This window comes from Orycteropus afer, unplaced genomic scaffold (assembly GCF_000298275.1).
Source record: "Orycteropus afer afer isolate SDZICR_OR568_19922 unplaced genomic scaffold, OryAfe1.0 scaffold00234, whole genome shotgun sequence".
Classification (NCBI taxonomy): domain Eukaryota; kingdom Metazoa; phylum Chordata; class Mammalia; order Tubulidentata; family Orycteropodidae; genus Orycteropus; species Orycteropus afer.
The window spans coordinates 4,363,980-4,385,051 of NW_006921821.1; the positions used below are offsets into that span (position 1 = coordinate 4,363,980).

Consider the following 21,072-nt stretch of genomic DNA (forward strand, 5'->3'; position numbering starts at 1 on the left):
TTAAATCAAACATAGATTGTAATAGCATCTGCTATGTTGCACTTTTAGGAGTACATTTGTCTAAGTTATCTACTGCTGCTATAACAGCAATACCACAGTGGGTGGCTGCAACAAACAGAAACTTATTTTCTTACCGTTTAGAAGGCTGGAGGTCTAAGTTTTTGTAGGGACAAGTGGTCTCTCTGGCCACTCTAGGGAAAATCCTTGTCAGCTTCTCCGGCATTCCTCGGTGATCTTCATGTGTCTGCTGCTTCCTTTGTTGTGCCTAATCTCCTTTTTTTATCTCTCAAAAGTTATTGGTTTAAAACACACACGGTGCTGTTACAAATTCATTATTTTAACAAAGAAAAACCTAATCTCAAATGAGACTACAGTGGTTTTGAACATTTTTTTGTTTTTTTAATTTGGCAGTCTAAGAAACATAGTAAATTCAGCTTTATTGCTTAGCTGCCATTAATATTTCCATTGGAGGATCAACAGTCAGCCAGTTCAGAAGTGAAGACCTTTGTGGGATTGTCATTTCTGTTATCCAAGTTTTACAACATCTTCAGTTCTTTGCTATCATGGATTTTTTTCCCGAAAATTTTTTGTTTCCCAATTATGATTTATTTTAATAGTCAGTGCCTGGCATAGTAATCTTGGCATGTCTTCTTCTCCGTGGTTTATGGGGAAGAGGAGAAGAAGTACTGTTAAAGTCATGGAATTCTCTCATTATTTTCTCCAGTCTACTTCATTTGTACCTGCTGAATGTGTGTCTACAAACTATCTGATTCAATGATCAACCAGGCTTTAAAAAGGAAACACATTTGGAATTCATGATGTAACTAAATCAAAACAAACCAAACTCACTGCTATCATTCCGATTCATAGAGACCCCTCCTTGGGTTTCCGAGGCAGTATCTCTTCGGAAGTAGATTGCCCAATCTTCCTTATGCAGAGTGGCTAGTGGGTTTCAACCACCAGCCTTCTGGTTAGCAGTCAAAATACCTTAGTCACTATACCACCAGAGTGCCTTTAATTGCAACTAGTTCAAGTTAAAAGGGGCTCTGTTGGTGTAGTGGTTAAGGCATTTGACTGATAACCAAAAGGTTGATGGTTTGAACCCACCAGCTACTCTCCAATAGAAAGATGAGGCAATCTGCTTCCGTAAAGATTTACAGCCTTGGAAACCCGATGGAGGTGAGTTTGGTTTTGGCTTTGGTTAGTTCAAGTTGAAGATTAGCAAATGGACTGTGCGGGTCAGTGCAGTGTGACTCCAGGGAAGTCACTCACCTGACCTGAGTATGAGGGCTATCATTTGAGGACACTGGCTTAGTATATCCTACCGTTCCTCCCATCACACAGTTGATATGAAAATGAAATCAGATGTGGTACCTGGAAGGACTTTCTAATGCCAGTATATCTTATTACTACCAAGTGGCTTATGCAAGCCCATGTGAAAATGTGTAAACAGCTTTGCATCAACTTTAATTTTCTTCTTTTTTTCCCTTTTCTTTCAGCTTGTGATGATGAATGTGTAGGTGTGCTGTTGAATGACTTAGATAACATTGGTGATATCATTCTTTCTGTCAACCTCACCAGCATCATTCCTATCCCATATGGAATCTTGTCAAACTTGGAAAATACAACTAAATACCTCAGGGTAGGTACAAGACATATAGATATGGACAGAAACATGTATCATTGAGAAATGGAGTCAGTTGGGACTATAGAAGTCATTTTGTGTGTCCTCTCTATGTGTAGGGGGTCTCATTTCCAACATCCATGACTGATGGTTTCCAGCCTTTTCTTGAACATGACCAGTGACAGGGACCTTATCATCATACAAGCCAACTTGTTTCACTGTGGGACAGCTCTCGTTGTTTAAAAGTTGTTCCATGGTTGCTTCCTTATAAATTCTTCCTCCATAGCCCTTGTTCTGCCTTTTGAAATAATACAAAGTCCAATCCTTTCTCTTTAAGACAGAATTTTGATATTTGAAGATAGTTCTAATACAAATACAGCAAAAGAATCTGGACAGTTTCTTCTTTAATGGTGAAGGATACTAAAGATCAATTATTTTCTATAAATGTATTATTTTTACCTGGGGCTACAGGGCACAAAAGTCCCTCTTCTCTGAAAGACTACATAAAAATCTATGGGAGCAACACTGAAGAAAAAAAAAATGCATCGACCCATGTCACTTTAGTTTTGTATATTTCAATGTATGTAAATTATATTTCAATAAAATATATTTTAAAAAATCTATGGGACACACCATAGTTTATATTTTGTCAAGCAGGGTCTGGGTTCAAAAAAAGGTGTCAAGCTGACTTAGTAGACAAGATCCTACTCAACATTTTTCATTCTAAATGGGAAAAAAATTGTGATTTTAAATTTGCTTTTTACCTATACATTAGATTTTGAGATAATTTATATACTGTGTAATATAGTCATAGAAAGTATAGTCATTCCTGAATGCCTTTGTTAAATGAAAGCTTTCCTTAAATTTAATATTTCTTTTGGTATGTGTGAGTACATGAATATAGGAGTACATGTGTGTGGTTGTGTGTGTGTGTGTGTGTGTGTGTGTGTTGGAAGCTTCCTGGGTCAGTCATCCTTTCTTGTTTACAATGATCTTTTCCCTATAGACATAACAGCAGTAAAGAAAGGTTAAGAAAGTCAAAGAGATGTTTTTATGTTATTTCTTTTTTCAAAAGCGAAAATGATTTTGAAAAGATGAGAGGTTTTATACACACAATTTAAAAAAAAGACATGAAAGAAATATTTGAATTTATTTTCCAATTGATATATTCACCATCAAATATAATTTACTGTCAGTGTGGGCCTCAGTGATACAAATGTCCTTTAAATTTACCAAGTAAACTAAATACTTAAAAATTTTTGACACTAATTGTGAAAGGCACCCAGGTGACACAGTGATTGAAGCAGTTAGCTGCTAACAGAAAGGTTGATAGTTCGACCCCACTTGCAGCTCTGCAGGAGAAAGATGTGGCAATCTGTTTCCATAAAAATTTACAGCCTTGGAAACCCTATGGGGCTGTTTGAGTCTGCCTCCACCGCAGGGTGTTTGGTTTTGGTTTTACTACCCGTGAATGGTTTTGCACTGATCTAAATCACGTGTCCATCCTTTACATAACTTTTTATGCTTATGTGAAGGCCGTGGCTGAGATTAGGAATGTGGGCTCCAGACACAAAGCTGACTGGTTTCACTACTGCACTGTACTGTGCCCTTAAGCACGTTCCTGAACCCCACACATTCCTAAAATTTCCTCAAGGCAAAATAAGAACAATAATGCAGCTGGCTGGTAGGATGGTTATAAAGTTTAAATAAAAATCACACAAGTATTGAAATTAGAAGATTCCTGCCAAAAATTGAGCGCTTAGTATCTCTTCATTATGAAGACTTTTTTTTATGTAATAGTTTTGTATTTTAGCCTAGTAAGCATTTTTTTTATGTTATTGGCAATTATAGTTAAAATGTATATGAATCTGATATTGTAATAAAGCCAGATTCTTATATAAGAATTGCAGCAGCAGTGTATTCCAGTCAACATACTAGATTTTTAATTTAAGAAAACTCCCTTATCTGACATTACCCAAGTAACTAAATTTTTACATAATATGATTCTCCCTAAATCTAGTAAAAATTATGTATGTAAAGGATGGGTTGATTTTATGATGATGAAATCCCTGATTATCTATCTATAATTTTGTGTACATTCATGTTTCTGCCTTAAAAGACAGTTTTTATTATTTGTATCTATTTTGTAAATATAATACAAAAGATGATAGTATGAAATCATGTTGACATAATCAAAACTTCAGAAAAAATATGGTAAAATGTGATTCTTTTTGTGTTTTTGATATAGATGTTAGGTTTGCATGTTTATGACAATTTCAAGGAAAGAAAAATTTCCATGGGGGAAAGAAAAGTAAATAAAAAGTGATTCTCAGTTAAGAACTAGAACATCTCATTTTGAAACATTGTACTTTGTTTCCTTCCTTCTTCTTAGGCATCTTTATTGGAAGAAAATGCACAAAAGGAACTGGCAAAGACTCAACTGGAAGGTGTCGCAGAACAGACCCAGGACTTGCAAAAGGAGGTAAACTCTGCTCCTCTTCCTGCGGGTCCCTCCCAGCAGCCCTGTGAGCAGTCACACACACTGGGCTGAAGGTGCTGGTTACATCTGGCAGCCTCTTTCCCCCTGGGCTGTGCTGCGGTATTTACCATCAAATTGGTTTTAACCCTGCCAGTTTCTATACTTTAGTGGGAAAAGGAAACTGACATTATAATTTCCCTTGTCACCTCTGCTGAGGGTCGGCTGGGCAAATCCCTCACTATTTGAATTCTAAACCATGATAGGTGGAGTTCTTGAAATTCCCGAGGATTCTTCCATCTCTTAAATTTATTCTAACAGAGCCATGGTGAGTGCTGGGCTGGCTCAGCGGCTGACAACTGGGGGACTTTCGGCAGCTCCCTGAATAAGTGGGTACAACCCAAACCTCACCATCCTGTGTCCATGCAGAAGGCAGGTTCTGGGCTGGAGGTTTTGATTTGTTGACATTGTATGGCAAGTTGAAGCTAGTTTTTACACCCAAACCAAAAACCCAAACTCACTGCCATCGAGTTGAGTCACTCATAGTGACCCCTCCTTGGGTTTCCAAGGCGGTTATCACTAAGAAAGTAGATTGCCTAACCTTCCTTCCAAGGAGTGGCTGGTGGGTTTGAACCACCAGCCTTCTGGTTAGCAGTCAAATACCTTAGGCGGGGAATTATTTATTCTGTTTAAGCCATGCCAGATGAATGATTTTTAGTGACCCAAAAAGAATATCCTCATTTGCAGATGGTGATCAAGGGGTAAGTTTAAGTTTTAAAAATTTCAGTTGTTGAATTTCATGTGTGTGTGCACGTACATGTTTACATAACACTAATTGATTTACATGATAGTGTGAATCTTTACTATATAATCTGGAATATTTTGCTGTTTAAAAGTAGCAACAACTAGAAATACCAAAGTTTACATATTTAAAGTCAAACTGACCTGACACTTCTTTTCTGTTAGCTCACTAGAGTGTTGACAAATAGCCAACATGTGAACAGCATGACTGCAAGAGTCCGCAACAAGAGTGAAGACCTCAGGACATTTATTGAGAAGCTACAGATAAACATCATAGGTAGTATGACCAGTGGCATCACTAGGAGGATACAGGGGTGTAGACTACATCCCCTGATACTGTCAGAGTGGGTGACACCAAAATGACCCTAGGGTCTGTGGCAACAGCAGGCAAGGGGTTCACTAGCTAGCTCACCCACAAGGAGTGAGTGAGAGGGGTGTGACACCATGAGTTACTGCACTGTATGACACCAACTCTAGTGACACCACTGAATGTGACCAGTATCCAGTATGGGGTAGGGACAGGGGACCTTTGCATATGTGGTAGAAAAAAGGATATTCCTTTTATTAAACCTATCAATAAATGTGAGTGCCACATCTCACTGCTCAGTTAGGATGTCCTATCTGATTTGGATTTTATTATGCTATTTGCAGTCTTTCTGGCTGACAGAAACATATCTGATTTTTCTTTTCTGATTATAGTGTTAAAAAAAAGTACAGAATCTAATGGAAATCAGACTTTATAGGGCAAAGATAAAGAAATTATTAAAACAAAAAAATATGTTAAAGCGTAATGTCAAGTAACCAGTATTGTCAAGTATTACACTTACTCAGTAAATATTTAATGAGTACCATCTGTATGCTATATCTGTGCCAGGTGCAGGAAAATGCTGAGGTAAACATAATGGACATAGCCCCTACCTTTATGGCATTTATTTTGGATTCTGGGGAGGACAGATAACCCAAATCTGTGGATGTTTTGTTAAGAGTTGTCTAGATTGCATTGGTATATATAGAGTGGCCTGGCCTAGCCTGGCCTGGAGGTCCAACCCAGACTAAATAAACAGAGCAACCTCATTGAAGATTCTAGGTTTTTCCATTTAGTACTGTCAACTTTTGAGAAACTTACTAAATGATACTGATGCATTTTCTCCCTAGAAATTATTGAAAAAGCAACAACTTTAAATCAGACCTTGGATGAAAATTTCCAGGTACCCAGTCATGCTCTTCAAAATATGCAAGAGAACATTACATCTTTGCTGGAAGCCATACAGAAAATGCACTTCAAGCAGTTACACCAAAATGCTACCATTGAACTCAAGTAAGTTCCTAAGTACTATTATTCATGATACAGGCAACTAGAGGTAGAGCTTGAATGCTGAAAGAGAAGAAGGCATAATGGGAGAACAGGATGAAAGGAAAGCTCTCACCAAAGATTAAATACCTTAAGAGAAGAGAGGGACCCTGTTATCAAGTAAATTAAGAGATGGGTACCAGTCTCTCCAAATAGAAGTAAGTGTAATCAATGCCAATCTTTGTGCAATTATGTAATAGGTGCCCCCCTCCATGGCTCTGGAACAACATTCCCACCTAGCATGAATAATAGAACCTCATGACTACTGTATTTAGTACAGATCATGTGTAATGCAATAAACTCTCATAGAAGAAAAACTACAGTCAGTGGCTACCTGTGCAGTTCACCACCCTCCTGTCAGTTTATTGTACTGTGGTGGTTTGCAAGTTGCTATCATGCTGAAAGCTTTGTCATCAGTATATCAAATACTTGCAGGATCACCCATGGTGGATAGGTTTCAGCATATCTTCCAGACTGAAACAGACTAGGGAGAAAAAGCCAGTGGCATACTTCCAAAAAATAGCCAATGGATTACAGTAGAACATGTCATTTGAGACTCGGCCCATATACTCTGGGTGAAATTATGGCCATTAGACACAGCAAAATTTATGACATTTAAGGTGATGGGAGTAAGTAAGCAAAAGGTCAGGAGCACAGAAATGTGGATTATAATCTGACACAGGTGAAGAGACACGATGTAAGATAGCACTGGAAGTGTGAAAGACAAGAGCTCAGCTGAAAAGTTTGTGCAGAAGTCAGGAGCAGTGGGTGATTATCACTCTGAATCAAGTTTTTGAACATTAACCCTAAAACCCTGTTACTGCCTGAAGTAAGGCCTCAGTTGTGCCCTTGTACATACACCTACCTGCAGGTCTTGCCCTGACCCACCCAGTCTTGAGCTGTTCTAACACACAACGAAATCCCAGGATCCCAGAAGGAAAGTAGTTCAATATAGCATATCATTTGCACAAATAATAAACCATCTTGGTCAGTTAAGAAACCTGGGAGGCCTCCCAAATTCTAAGCTCACAGATGCCAGCTAGGGCTAACCTTGCACACAGGCCTGTCTGAAGATGGCAATTTGGCCTGCTGTGTTGACCCTTCACTGCATACCATGGGGTCATTGTTTCCCAGTATGCCCCCAGAGCTATTAAAAAATATTTCATTTTGAGAAGTATGTTCTATGGCAAGACAATTAAAACAAGTCCACGATAGCCCAAATATGACCTTGATTATATCCTGCCTGAATTTAGAGACCATCTAAGGAATAGATTTGATGCATTAAACACCAGTGACCAAAAACCAGAGGAATTGTAGGATGATATCAAGGACATCATCCATGAAGAAAGCAAAGGTCATTAAAAAGAACAGGAAAGGAAGAAAAGACCAAAATGGATATCAGAAGAGACTCTGAAACTTGCCCTTGAGTGGAGAATAGCTAAAGCAAATGGAAGAAATGACAAGACAAAAGAGCTGAACAGAAGATTTTAAAGAGCTGCTCAAGAAGACAAAGTCAATTATTATAATGAAATGTGCAAAAACCTGGAGTTAGAGAACCAAAAGGGAGGACCATGCCTAGCATTTCTCAAGCTGAAAGAACTGAGGAAAAAACTTCAAGCCTCAAGTTGCAATGTTGAAAGATTCTATGGGCAAAATATTGAATGATGCAGGAAGCATCAAAAAAAAAAAAAAAAAGATGCAAGGAATACACAGAGTCACTGTACAAAAAAGAATTGGACGATGTTCATCCATTTCAGGAGGTGGCATATGATCAAGAACCAATGGTATCAAAGGAAGTAGTTAAAGCTGCACTAAAGGAATTGGTGAAGGCTCCAGGAATTGATGGAATGAATATCCATTGAGATATTTCAACCAGCAGATGCTGCACTGGATGCACTTACTCATCTATGCCAAGAAATGTGGAAGATAGCTACCTAGCAAACTGCCTAGAAGAGATCCATATTTGTACCCATTCCAAAGAAAGGTGATCCCACAGAATGTGGAAATTATTGAACAATAACATTAATATCACATGCAAGTAAAATCTTGCTGAAGATATTTCAAAAACGGTTGGACCAGTATATTGACAGAGAACTTCTAGAAATGCAAGCTGGATTCAGAAGAGGACATGGAACAAAGGATACCATTGCTGATGTCAGATGGATCTTGGCTGAAAGCAAAGAATACCAGAAAGATGTTTACTTCTGCTTTATTGACTATGCAAAAGCATTCAATTGTGTGGAGCATAACAAATTATGGATAGCATTGAGAAGAATGGGAATTCCAGAACACTTAACTGTGCTCACAAGGAACCTCTACATAGATGAGGAGGCTGTCATTTGAACAGACAAGAGGATACTGCATGGTTTAAAATCAGGAAGGGAGTACATTAGGGTTGTATCCTCTTACCATACTTAATCAATCTGTTCACTGCCATCAAGTCAATTCCAACTCATGTGACCCCCCCTTTGGATTTCTAAGGTGATAAATCTTTACAGAAGTAGATGGCCCAGTCTTCTTTCCATGGAGTGGCTGGTGGGTTCAAACCACCAACCTTCTAGTTAGCAGTCAAATGCCTTAGGCACTGTACCACCAGAGCCCCATTCAATCTGTATGCTGAGCAAATAATCCAAGAAGCTGGACTATATGAAGAAGAGCTTAGCATCAGGATTGGAGGAAGAGTCATTAACAACTTGTGGTATGCAGAGGACACAACTTTGCTTGCTGAAAGTGAGGGTGACTTGAAGCACTTACTAATGAAGATTAAGACCACAGCCTGCAATATGGATTACATCTCAATGTAAAGAAAATGAAAATCCTCACAACTGGACCAATAAATAGCATCATGGTAAATGGAGAAAAGATTGACATTACCAAAGATTTCATATTACTTGGTTCCACAATCAACACCAATAAAAGCAGCAAATCTACTGCAAAAGACCTCTTTAAAGTGCAGAAGAACAAGGATGTCTTTTAGAAGACTAAGGTGTGCCTAACCTATGCCATGGTATTTTCAATCTCCTCATGTGCATGTGAAAGCTGGACAATGAATAAGGAAGACCGAAGAAGAGTTGATGCTTTTGAGTTGTGGTGTTGGTGAGGAATACTGAAGGTATCATGGACTGCCAGAAAAACTAACAAATCTGTCCTGGAAGAAGTACAGCCAGAATGTTCCTTGGGAGCAGGAATGGCCAGACTTTGTCTCACCTACTTTGGTCATGTTGTCGGAAGGGACCATTCCCTGGAGAAGGAAATCATGTTTGGTAAAATGGAGGATCAACAAAAAAGGTGAAAGCCCTTCGATGGCCTCAGATATAGCAAGAATTGTGAGGCTGGTGCAGGACCAGGCAGTTTCATTGTACATAGGGTTGCTATGAGTTGCAGTCAACTTGATAGCCCCTAACAACAACATGGCAAGATAAGTTCAGAAAATGCAGTGTCTAGTATAGAAAGAAAATTCTTTACTGTGAATCTTCTCAAAGCTTTTAGTGGGCTGGCCCGTGCATCATGGATCACCAAGAAGGGCCTGAAGAACAAACTAAAACTCGCTTCACCAAGGAACTCTTTTCTCATGGAACTCCAGTGTCACAAAAAAATGTATTTTGAAAAACACTGATTTACTGTATGAATTCAGTAAACTCTGCAGGAAGAAGCTAATGAAGAGTTGTGAGAAAATTTTTTTTTTAAACTTTTAAAAAATTTTTGAATCTTTTTTTAATAAAGTCATTGATGTCAATGCCAATTCATTTGGTTGCAGTTTAGATAGTAATATCATTTCAGATAAAAATTTGACGTGTATTGTAAAATTTATCAGATCTTTTTATTGTAATTATATATATGTAAAATAAAACACTTGCCATTTTCGGCCTTTTTAAGTGTACAATTCAATGTCATTAGTTACATTCACCATGTTTTGGAACTATTACATCTATCCATTTCCAAATATTGTCAACACTCCAAATGAAAACTCAGTATGCCTTAAGGAATAACTCCTATTTCTTTCCCACTCTATCCCCTGGTAACCACTAGTGAATTTTTTCTTTACACCTTTTCATATATGTGAGATACAGTATTTGTGTCTGACTTATTTCACTCAGCCTATTTTCATGGATCATCCATATTATAGCATACATCAGGACTTCATTTCTCTTTATGACTAATATTCCATTGCATGTATATACTACATTTTGTTTATCAATTCAACTATTGATGGATCTCGAGAGATTTCCATCTTTTGTCTATTGTGAATAATGAGGCAATGAGCACTAGTCTATAAGTATCTATGTGAGTTCCTGCTTTCAATCTTTTGGGTATATACGTAGGAGTGGAATTCCTGGGTCATATGGATGGTAATTCCATGTTTAATATTTTTGAGGACCTGCCAGAGAGTTTTCTGTAGTGGCTACACCATTTTACATTCCCACCAGCAATGCATGAAGGTTTCAATTTCCACACATCCTTGTCAATACTTGCTATTTTCTGATAATAATTATCCTAGTGGGTATGAGGCACTCTGGTGACACAGATGTTAAAGCACTCAGCTGTTAACCAAAAGGTAGGCCATTCACCAGCCACTCTGCCAGAGAAAGATGAAGCAGTCTGCTTCCATAAAGATTTATAGCCTTGGAAACCCATGAGCAGTTCTACTCTGTCCTACAAGGTTGCCATTAGTAGGAATCAACTAGTTGATAGTGGGTTTGGTTGGTGTAGTGACTAAGGCATTTTGACTGCTAACCAGAAGGCTGGTGGTTCAAACCCACCAGCCACTCCTCAGGAGGAAGACTGAGCAACCTACTTCTATAGAGACACTGCCTCGGAAACCCAAGGAGGGGTCACTATGAGTCGGAATCAACTTGACAGCAGTAAGTGGGTATGAGGTGGTATCTCACTATGGTTTTGATTTACATTTCCCTAATGACTAAGCTCTGGTATTTACATTTCCCTAATGACTAGGAGCTCTGGTAGCATAGTGCCTAAGGCACTTGACTGCTAACCAGAAGGCTGGCGTTCAAACCCACCAGCCACTCCTCGGAAGGAAGATTGGGCAATCCTACTTCCGTAGTGATACTGCCTCGGAAACCCAAGGAGGGGTCGCTATGAGTCGGGGCTGACTCGATGGCAAATAACAACAACAATGACTAATAAGGAGTCTTGGGAATGCAATGATTAAGCACTTGACTTGGGTGCTAACAGAAAGGTCTGCTATTAGAACCCACTAACTGCTCTGTGGGAGAAAAATGCGACAGTCTGCTTCTGTAAAGATGGCAGCCTTGAAACCCTATGGGACAGTCCTACTATGTCCTATAGGGTCACTATGGGTTGGAATTAACTCAACAGCAATAGGTCTATTGTTGTTGTTATGTGCCGTTGAGTTGTCTAGGCAATCACTAATAGCATATTTCATGTGCTTATTGACCATTCAAATCTTTTGCTTGTTTTTTAATAGGGTTGTTTGTTTTTAGTTGAATGGTAGGAATTCTTTATATAGTCTGGATATTGAGCCTTTATCATATATATGGTTTGCAAATATTTTCTCTGTAGGTTGCCTCTTCACTTTCTTAACACAGTCCTTTGGTGCACAAAGTGTGTAATTTTGAGGAAATGTAATTCATCTATTTTTTGTTGTCATACTTAAGAATCCATTCTCAAAAACTAGGAACCAAAACTTAACCCGTATGTCTCTTTCTAAGAGTCTTATGATTTTTGTTCTTATGTTTAGGTCATTGATGCATTTTGAGTTAATTTTTGTATGAAGTATGAGGTTTGGTCCACCTTTATTCTTTTGTGTGCAGAAATCCATTTGCCCCAGCACCATTTGTTGAAGAGGCTATTCTTTCCTCAACTAAATGGGCTTGGCACCCTTGTCAAAAATAAATTCACCATAGATATATGGGTTTATTTCTGAACTCTCAATTCTATTCCATTGGTCTATATGTCTATACTTACACCAGTACTATGCTGTTTTGATTACCTTAGCTTTATAGCTACACCTTTTGAAATCACAAAGTAGGAGTCCTCCTACTTCATTCTTTTTCAAGATTGGTTTGGCTATTTATGGCCTTTTTCACACACAAAAAAATATATTTTTAAATCAAATATCATTATTAATAGTCAGGAATGATAAACTCATGATCAGACAAATATGTAGGATATACTTATGTATTTACCATGTACTTTGTTTTAGCTCTTGTTAACTGCTTCATAATGTAATGTCTTTATTATCATTAAATTCATAAAAATGTTCAAATACAAAACTCAAAATCATTTGGAAAAAAATAGGGGAGGGGGAACCATGTTTGCTGGTCTGATGGAGCCTGGTGGAACCACTGAGACTATGGTCCCTAGCTGCCCTTCAGGTCTGGAATTGAACCCACACCTATGGCTTCTAGCCAAACAAAAGACAGGCATATGAGTTGAACATTTACCTGAGGTAGATACACTCTTTGTAGAGAACAATCATGGGAGAAAGAATGGCTGTTTATGCACAGGGAGACAGCTCAGGGGGCAGGAGTGCATGGAGGGATGGACACAGGGAAGAGGTAACTATTGGGAGGAAGTGGGAGGGGAGCTGTTGCATTGGGGTAAACTGTAGTCAATGTCATAAGACAAAGTATTTGTGAACTGCTGTATGGAAGGTGAATTTGCTCTGTAGACTTTCACCCAAATCACAAAAATAAAGAAAAAGTTCAAATAACTCCTGATATTGTTCTAATGTTATTAGTGTTTAAATATATACTAGTGAAAAATGCTTTCTTTGCTGTCTTAACCCAATGATTTGACATCTGTGAAGGCTAAGGGTGTTTTACAAGGCATTTTCCATGAAACTTTTGAAAGTTAATGGGATATGTTCAACCATTGCAAAGATTTGTAGTGTGAAAATGTATTATTCTATTTAGCTATTAATTCAAAATTGATTTGAATAAGCAATTTGATAGTGTACATATGAAGACAGGAAAAACTGTCTTTTCTGAAGCTTGCATTTATCAAAGGCACAAATTTTATCTTTCTGGTAATTTGAATTTGAATGTTTTTATAAAATCTATTTCTTAAAAACTTTTATATCACATCAATACATTTGGTAAATTCATGGCAAACCGCTGGATAGCCTTCTTCCTTCAATTTCTCACCACATTGTGATGGAGGATCACCGTTTCCATCATTCATATACATGCAGTATAGTCCCACTTTTCCAAATCCAGGGTTATTGAAATGATTTCTTTTAATTCCATTACTAAAATGTGTTAGGAAGTTTGTGAATAAATATAATTTGTTAAGGGTAAAGTATAAATCTTCCAAACCTATATCTGTCATAACAAAATGTTTCTGTTTTTAAGAGTCTATGATTTATCACTTATGAGTTCAAGAAGAAAGAAGCTAAGTATAAATCTGTAAATATTCCTTCTACGCCCCTTGAGATCTAAGCTTTATTGCCCATGTATTTACTATGTGAGCTATTTATGTCTATCAGAGCTGCTGAAGATTTACTGTCACAGATTCAGAAGAATTACCAGAAGCCACAGGAAGAGGTGAAGGTATTAAAAGAAGCAGCCAACAACCTCCTTTCAAAATATAGCAGTGAACTTCAGGTGGCAGAAGACCTAGTGCATGAAGCAGATAGAAAGACCCAGGAAAGCAGCCACCTGCTACTCATTATCAATGCCACCTTGCGAGAATTCAAGGTGAGTCTCAAGCTGCTCTCGCCTTCTTAATTAGACCTGGTGCCAAATTCTCCAATGTAAACTATATCATTGTGAGCACTTTAAAAAGTGAGCTCCCTAGTATTAACCTTAGCACATAGCATTGGACACCACGAGTGTTAGGAAGCTGACTTACTTTTATGTAGCATCCTTAACAGGTGGTTTTTGCTGCAGGATAAAAAGCTGCATGTTCAAGAAGAACAAAAGTTGACCTCAAAGCTAATTGCCAAAGGAAAAGGATTGATAAATGCTGCCACTGCTTATGCAAACGTTGCCCAAAATGCTCTAACTGTAAGTTACTCTCAGCACTGCTTCAATACTGTGTCAAAAGAATCCTCATACACCTCACATATATGCATACATGTATATTATTAGGAGTCCTTGGGTGGCAGAAATGGGCAACATGCTCAGCTGCTCCCCAAAAGGTTGGAAGTTCACCCAGAGGTGCCTTAGAAGAAAGCCCTGGTGATCCACTTCCAAAAAGTCAGCCATTCAGAAAACATTCGACATATGTAATTTTATGTGCTATAAAAATGTCAATATGCAGTTTAAACATAACAGGAAGCAAAATTAAGATAACTTCTTAGCCACATATAAGCATCTTGAGCGAGTGTGGGCTACTGGGCCTGTGGACCAGGGGCCCTGGCCAAAGGGGACATGAAGCTTAATTGGCATAAATGGTATACAAAAATATAGTTCTACATCTTACTTCAGTGAGTAGCAACTAGGGTCTTAAAAGCTTAGAAGTGGTCATCTAGATGCAACAATTGGTCTCTCCTCATCCAGAGCTGGGAAAAGTGAGGAAAATCAAAGATGCATGGAAATAGTTACTCCAAAGGACTAATGGACTGTGAAAAACTCAACCTATATGACCCTGAGATCAGAAAACCTAGATGGTGCCCAGCTACCAATGTCAACCACTCAGAAAAGGATCAAAATAGGAGATCTTTGATAGAGTGGGTAAAATAATGTGTAACAAAACTCAAATTCATGAAAAAAAAAAAGACCAGGTTTACTGGTCTTAAAGAGAGTGATGAAACCCCCAAGACTGTGGCCTTAAGACACCCTTTAGTCCTGGAGTGGAACTCACTCCTGTAGCTTAACTCTCAGCCAAACAATAGACAAACCTATGAGCTGAACACCTATACCAGGGAGAAGCACTCCTTGGAACAATCAACCATGGAAGATTAGAAGTGCAGCATTTTCACAGGCAGAAAGGTAAGGAGGCAGGAATGTATAGGCAAGAAGGATGCAAGAAAACAGTAACCACAGGGAGGAAGTAGGAGGTGAGCTATTACACTGCAAGAAATGTAACTAGTGTCACAAAAAAGAAATGTGCATGAACTGTGGAATGTAAAATGAATCTGCTTTATAAAAATTTACCCAAATCACAATAAAAAGTTAAAAAGAAATAAAACAAGTCAGCCATTGAAAAGTCCATGAAGCACAGTTCTACTCTGATACACATGGGGTCACCATGAGTCTGAATCAACTTGATGGAACTGATTTACTGGTACACTACTAAAGAGAGGCATGTATTTGAAATACTGATTTTTCTACATAGCCATTAGAGCACCACCGGGATGAGCTGCTTCTGTGGAATGCTAAACTCAGGGGCCATGTAGATGATTTGGTCATGCAGATGTCCAGAAGAAAAGCACTTGACCTTGTCTACAGAGCTGAGGATCATGCCACTGAGCTCAAAAGACTATCAGGTGTTCTGGACAGGTAAGACCATACCTTCATAGAAATTTGAGAGGTAATGATCCATTGATCAAAGAAAATAAGAATGACTACTTCATTTTCAATGTTGTCACTCTTCTTCCTTTGTACAAACATCAGGACTTCCATTGTATTTTACATGTCAAGTAGAACATCCTCCCACATCTGGTAACATTGTTTACTGAATAACATCAGAATAAACATATGATGGAAAAAAATGCAAACGGAAGTGGATATAAATTAAAATGAATATGATGTTGTAATATCAAGTCCTTAAGGCTTTTTAAGCACCTACTAAGTGTTCAGTGCCTTCATAGGTTGCATGTGTGTCAGAACAAGGATATTAACTTCTTTACATGCCTTCCCTTTTTGGAACTTATGATCTGGGTGGCTTTGTGCATGGATGGAAGGAGCTTGGGTGATACAAATGGTTAAGCTTTTAGCTGCTAACTGAAAGGTTGGCAGTTCAAATCCACCCAGTGGCTCTACAGGAGAATCAGCTGGTCATCTGCTTCTGTAAAGATTACAGCCCAGGAAACTCTAAGAGGCAGTTCTACTCTGTCTCAGGGAGGTTGCTATGGGGCTAGAGTCAACCTAACAGCACTTAACAACATGCATGGATAGAGCATATAGTATAGAAGGATTGAGGGTCTCTTTCCTAAGCCCTGAAAGATTCCATCCTCAATTATTTTCTGCTGCCTGAGGTCTACCATTGTATTCTATAGTATGTCTTTCAATATTTGTTAAATATGTCTTCAATCTATTAAAAATGACTTTAAAGAAGAAGGATACTTATTGTTCTCAAAAGTACTGATACCTTTGTTCCCTTGCTCTCTGCCTTTCCAATATGCCCTAATTCAAAGATTGGGATTTAATTGTCGGAGGTGTGGCCTGGGCTGTAGAATTTCCTAAAGATCCCTAGGGGATTGTCACATGCAGAAATGTAAGAAGTGGTGTTTTAGGACTTATCAGTGATTTACACAATATTTTGAGCTAACTGGTAAAATTTGTTATGAATTATGGGTGGAAAACTTGCCATAAATTATGGTAGAAAGAGTCTAGACCCATGGAAACATGTGTTTTTATGGTGTGTGGGTGTGTTTTGTGAAAGGGGAAATAAATATCTTTCCAATTTGAGGAATGCTGTGGATCATAAAAGAAAGCAATTAAAGTGATGTAAGATAGAATATTGTGTATATTACATGTTTAACTGAATACCAAGGTCTACACATGCTTCAGGAATCAGTGATAGAAAATGGAACTGGGTATTCAGTTAATTTCTTCTTTTTTTTTTTAATCTCCTCTCATTATTTCCAAAAACAGAAAAATATATTCTCACTAGCTACATAGCTAGAATAAAATCTTTATTACTTAGTATAAGAGTAATAAAAGCAAATTGATAGAGTACACAAAATTAAATAACATCACTAGCTTTTATTTATAAATCACTGGGTTTTGCCAATCAAATAGTAACAAGCAATAACTGCTCGTGATGGGTTAGGAAATCACTCAACTCAATACCTTGGGAAGAAAATGAAGTGAGTTACTCAGGTAAAGATGTGTCAATTGTCAGATTTCATTTTGAAGACAGAGAGAGCTGGATGAAATTGCACCATTACCAGTTCGCAAGTTCATAAGTGATTTGCCCACTTGTAAGAATGAAGTTCATCTGATTTAAATATTATCTGATCATCCTCCAAAATCTCTTGTGAATTTCATCAAATTGGTGCATACCATTTGAATGATAACATTCAACAACCTCATATATGCTTAGGCAAGGTTTTTGAAAAGTAACAAGTGCATTGCAGGGGAGAATAATCAGTGCGAATGTCCAACAGCACCAGAGACATATGCATGGGTTTGAACAGAAATAAGGGGTGAGGTGACTGATGGAAATTGAAGAGTGAACAAAAAGATGAGAAATAGCAATCGCCCCTTTTTCTTTCTGTGTGAATTAAACAGTGATTTTGTTAGCATTACAGTGTGATTACCACTTCTCAAAGATTACTCTGGGAGTTAGAGGAGAAGCCATATGTTATTAGTCTTTGCTGATACTTTCTTAAGGGGAAACCAGAAGGCTTTCTAGAATGAGGGGTCCTTACAATTTTAGTGAGCAAACCTGAAAGTTTTATTTCATTTGTAACATACCTAATTATGCTGATTTGATAGTGGCCTTGAAAATGTCAGACATGTGTCCCTGAATGCAACCAGTGCAGTCCATGTCCATTCCAACATTCAAAACGTGATAGAAGAATCAGACAGACTGGCAAACCATGCTCTCAGGACTGTGACTGAGGCGAGCCTGGTAAGAAATGCCCCATGGGCTGCAGTGTGTGTTTTCTTTCTCTGGGCACTCTGGAGATTTTTCCATAAAGTGCTGGGACAAAGACTCTGTGGCCCAAATCTATGCTTCTTGATATTCTTTTTCTTGTAGAATCTGTTGATAGCTTCTATCATTATACATAAGTTTTAATTTCTTAAAATATATTTTTTTTAAATAAAAGCTAGGGACTAGTGATACAATGATGAGGAAAACTGCATAATTTCTTATAATAAAAATGATGTCACTTGATACGTACTTGAGACATCTGTCTTTACCTGTGGTAAAATGTTTGTTTAATGTCTGGTATCCTTTATATATTTAATAATCTTTTTGTGTTCTTTCTCCTTAGCCATTTTAAATTCTCCTTACCTATTGTCCAGTTTCCTTTCTTGTTGAAATTTGACTGGAGGCTATTCTGAGATTGTCGTCTTTGTCTCTGGCAGGATTCCACCTGCCCTCCGGTAACTGTGTTCAAGTTGTTCTGTTTTTCAGTTCTCCGAATTCCTTGTTTCTAATGGGAAAGTGACTCTCCATCGAAGTTCCAAATTTCTAAAAGAAAGCAATAGCCTGAGTAGGAGGCATCAAGGTCAGTTTCCCTGAATGGACTGTATTGACAAGCAGAGTGCATGTGGGTGTATTCCTGAGCAGCCTGTAAGAACATATTCCTTTCCTCAGCACAATTTTCAGCTTAACATTTTGTTGTCATATTCATATTGTAAAGCTATTTAAACACCATATAATTTTTAATTGTATGTGAGTTTATATCTCTTATTTTAATATGCAGTCACCTCTATCTTTCATATGCACTTTAAGCTTTCCTTATGATTAAGTTTTACACTCATGGCTTTAGCCTGTGAGCTTTCATTGTTCTTCATAGTGTTTGTTGCGTTAGGTCATCTTTGATTGAATGTGTTCTTCTATTCATCTTTCATTGTTTCAAAGTTTCTTAAAACTAGATGCTATGTTTGATATTTCTTTTACCTTTCTCCCAGGGTTAATATAATGTTAGATTCATGACAGATTTGCATAATTATTCAATTAAATCATAGTGGATTTATCAGTTTTTCAGATTTATTACATTTAATTCTTCCTAAGAATTTCAATAAGCAATTACTTGAAATATATTGGTTATCTAATAAACATAACACAACATGGAAACAGGAGTCTGTTGCAAGACACTTATAAAATGTAGCCATACAAATTTTCATAGCATATAGGTACTTTTATATATATTCTAAAATATATATTATATTATAAAATATCAAATCTATCAATGCTTTCCCCTAGAAGTAGATAGTGGGCCAGATGCAAAGCTCATGTCCTTTTCCGACCACTTCCATGTCAGCTACTAGATTCTTCTACAACTGTGTGAACAAAGAGCTTATGTATGTCATGTTTTTTGTTTCTCTGTTCCCAACACCATTTAGAAACAATGTTCTCTTCCCACAGTATAGTAAGTGCACAATGCTGACCATAAAGCTTTAAACACAATTTCTAACATCAATGTTGATGTGCTGTGGTTTTAATTTACATAAAAATCAAAGCTATTTTATAAATACCAAATACCTGGAAGGAATAAGTCACTGGGCCTGTGGGCTGAGCACCATCTCAGGGGACATCATGATCAATTGGCATAACATATTACACAAAAACATTGTTCTACATCCTACTTTGGTGAGTAGTGACTAGGGTCTTAAAAGGTTGAAGCAGCCATCTAATATGCAACAATTGGTCTCTCCTTGTCTGGAGCAAAGAAGAATGAAGAAAATCAAAGATGCATGGAAACAGTCCAAGGGACTAGTGAACCATGTGAACATCAGCCTACTTGGCTTTGAGACTGGAGGAACTAGGTGGTGCCAGGTACCACTGCCAACCACTCAGAAAAGGATCCAAATAGGAGATCCTGGATAGAGTGGCAGAAAAACGTTAACCAAAACTCAAAATCATAAAAAAGACCAGGCTTATTGGTCTGATAGAGACTGGTGGAACCCCTGAGACAATGGCCTCTAGTCACCCTTTGGGCCTGGAATTGAACTCACTTCCTTGGCTTCAAGCCAAATAATAGATAGGCCTACAAGGTGAACGATAACAGCAGGTAGTTACTCCTTAGAATAGTCAACCATGGGACATCGAAGGGTAGCATTTGCACAGGGAAATAGCTCAGCAGGCAAGAAGGCACAGGAAAGAAGGACACAGGGAAAGTAATCACAGGGAGGAAATAGGAAGAGAGCTGTTACATTATGGGGATTGCACTCAGTGTCAAGAAATAAAATGTGTATGAACTGTTGAATGGAAAGTGAATTTGCTCTGTAAACCTTCACCCAAATCACAATTAAAAATAATAATAATTTAAAAATAAAAATATCAATTTGTGTAACATATTCCACAAAGAAAATGTTCTATACCTTATTTTGGTGAGTAGTGACTGGGATCTTAAAAGCTTATGAGTGGTCATCTAAGGATGTACTATTGGTCTCTCCCAATCTGGAGCAAAGAAGTGTGAAGAAAATTAAGGATGCAAGGAAATGATTAGTTCAAAGTACTAATGGACCATGTGAACCCTGACCTCAATGACCATGAGACCAGAAGAACTAGATGGTACCTGACTATCACTACTGACTGCTGTGAAAAGGATCACAATAGGAGGTCCTGGATAGAGTGGGAGAAAAATGTGAAACAAAACTCAAAATCATAAAAAAAGACCAGGTTTACTGGTCTGACAGAGGCTGATAGAACCCTCAAGATTGTTGCCCTTAGACACCCTTCAAGCCTGGAACTGAACTCACCTCTGTGGCTCAACTTTCAGCCAAGCACTAGACAAGCCTATAAGGTAAACAATAACACCAGAGTACTCACTCCTTAGCACAATCAACCACATAAGATTGAAAGAACAGCTGTTGTCCAGGGATAAATCACCAAAAGCAGGAAGGGATAAGAGAAAAGAATAAGTGGAAACAGGAAACAGAAGGAGGAAGTAGGAAGAGTGCTGTTACATTGTAAGGATTGCATCAATGTCACAAAATAAAATGTGTATTAATTGTTGAATGAACAACCAATTTGCTTGGTAAACTTTCACCC

General features: G+C 37.9%; 1 protein-coding gene across 1 annotated transcript in view; it reads left to right on the forward strand.

Moving 5' to 3' along the window:
- Positions 1-21,072, forward strand: part of LAMA1 (laminin subunit alpha 1) — a 227,631-nt gene that overhangs the window by 162,287 nt on the left and 44,272 nt on the right. The window contains exons 33-41 of the mRNA XM_007949015.1: positions 1,500-1,642; positions 4,017-4,106; positions 5,067-5,178; positions 6,057-6,219; positions 13,721-13,931; positions 14,124-14,240; positions 15,514-15,677; positions 17,841-17,976; positions 18,487-18,580. Of these exons, the coding sequence (XP_007947206.1) occupies positions 1,500-1,642; positions 4,017-4,106; positions 5,067-5,178; positions 6,057-6,219; positions 13,721-13,931; positions 14,124-14,240; positions 15,514-15,677; positions 17,841-17,976; positions 18,487-18,580 (1,230 nt within the window). The remainder of the gene's footprint in view (positions 1-1,499; positions 1,643-4,016; positions 4,107-5,066; positions 5,179-6,056; positions 6,220-13,720; positions 13,932-14,123; positions 14,241-15,513; positions 15,678-17,840; positions 17,977-18,486; positions 18,581-21,072) is intronic.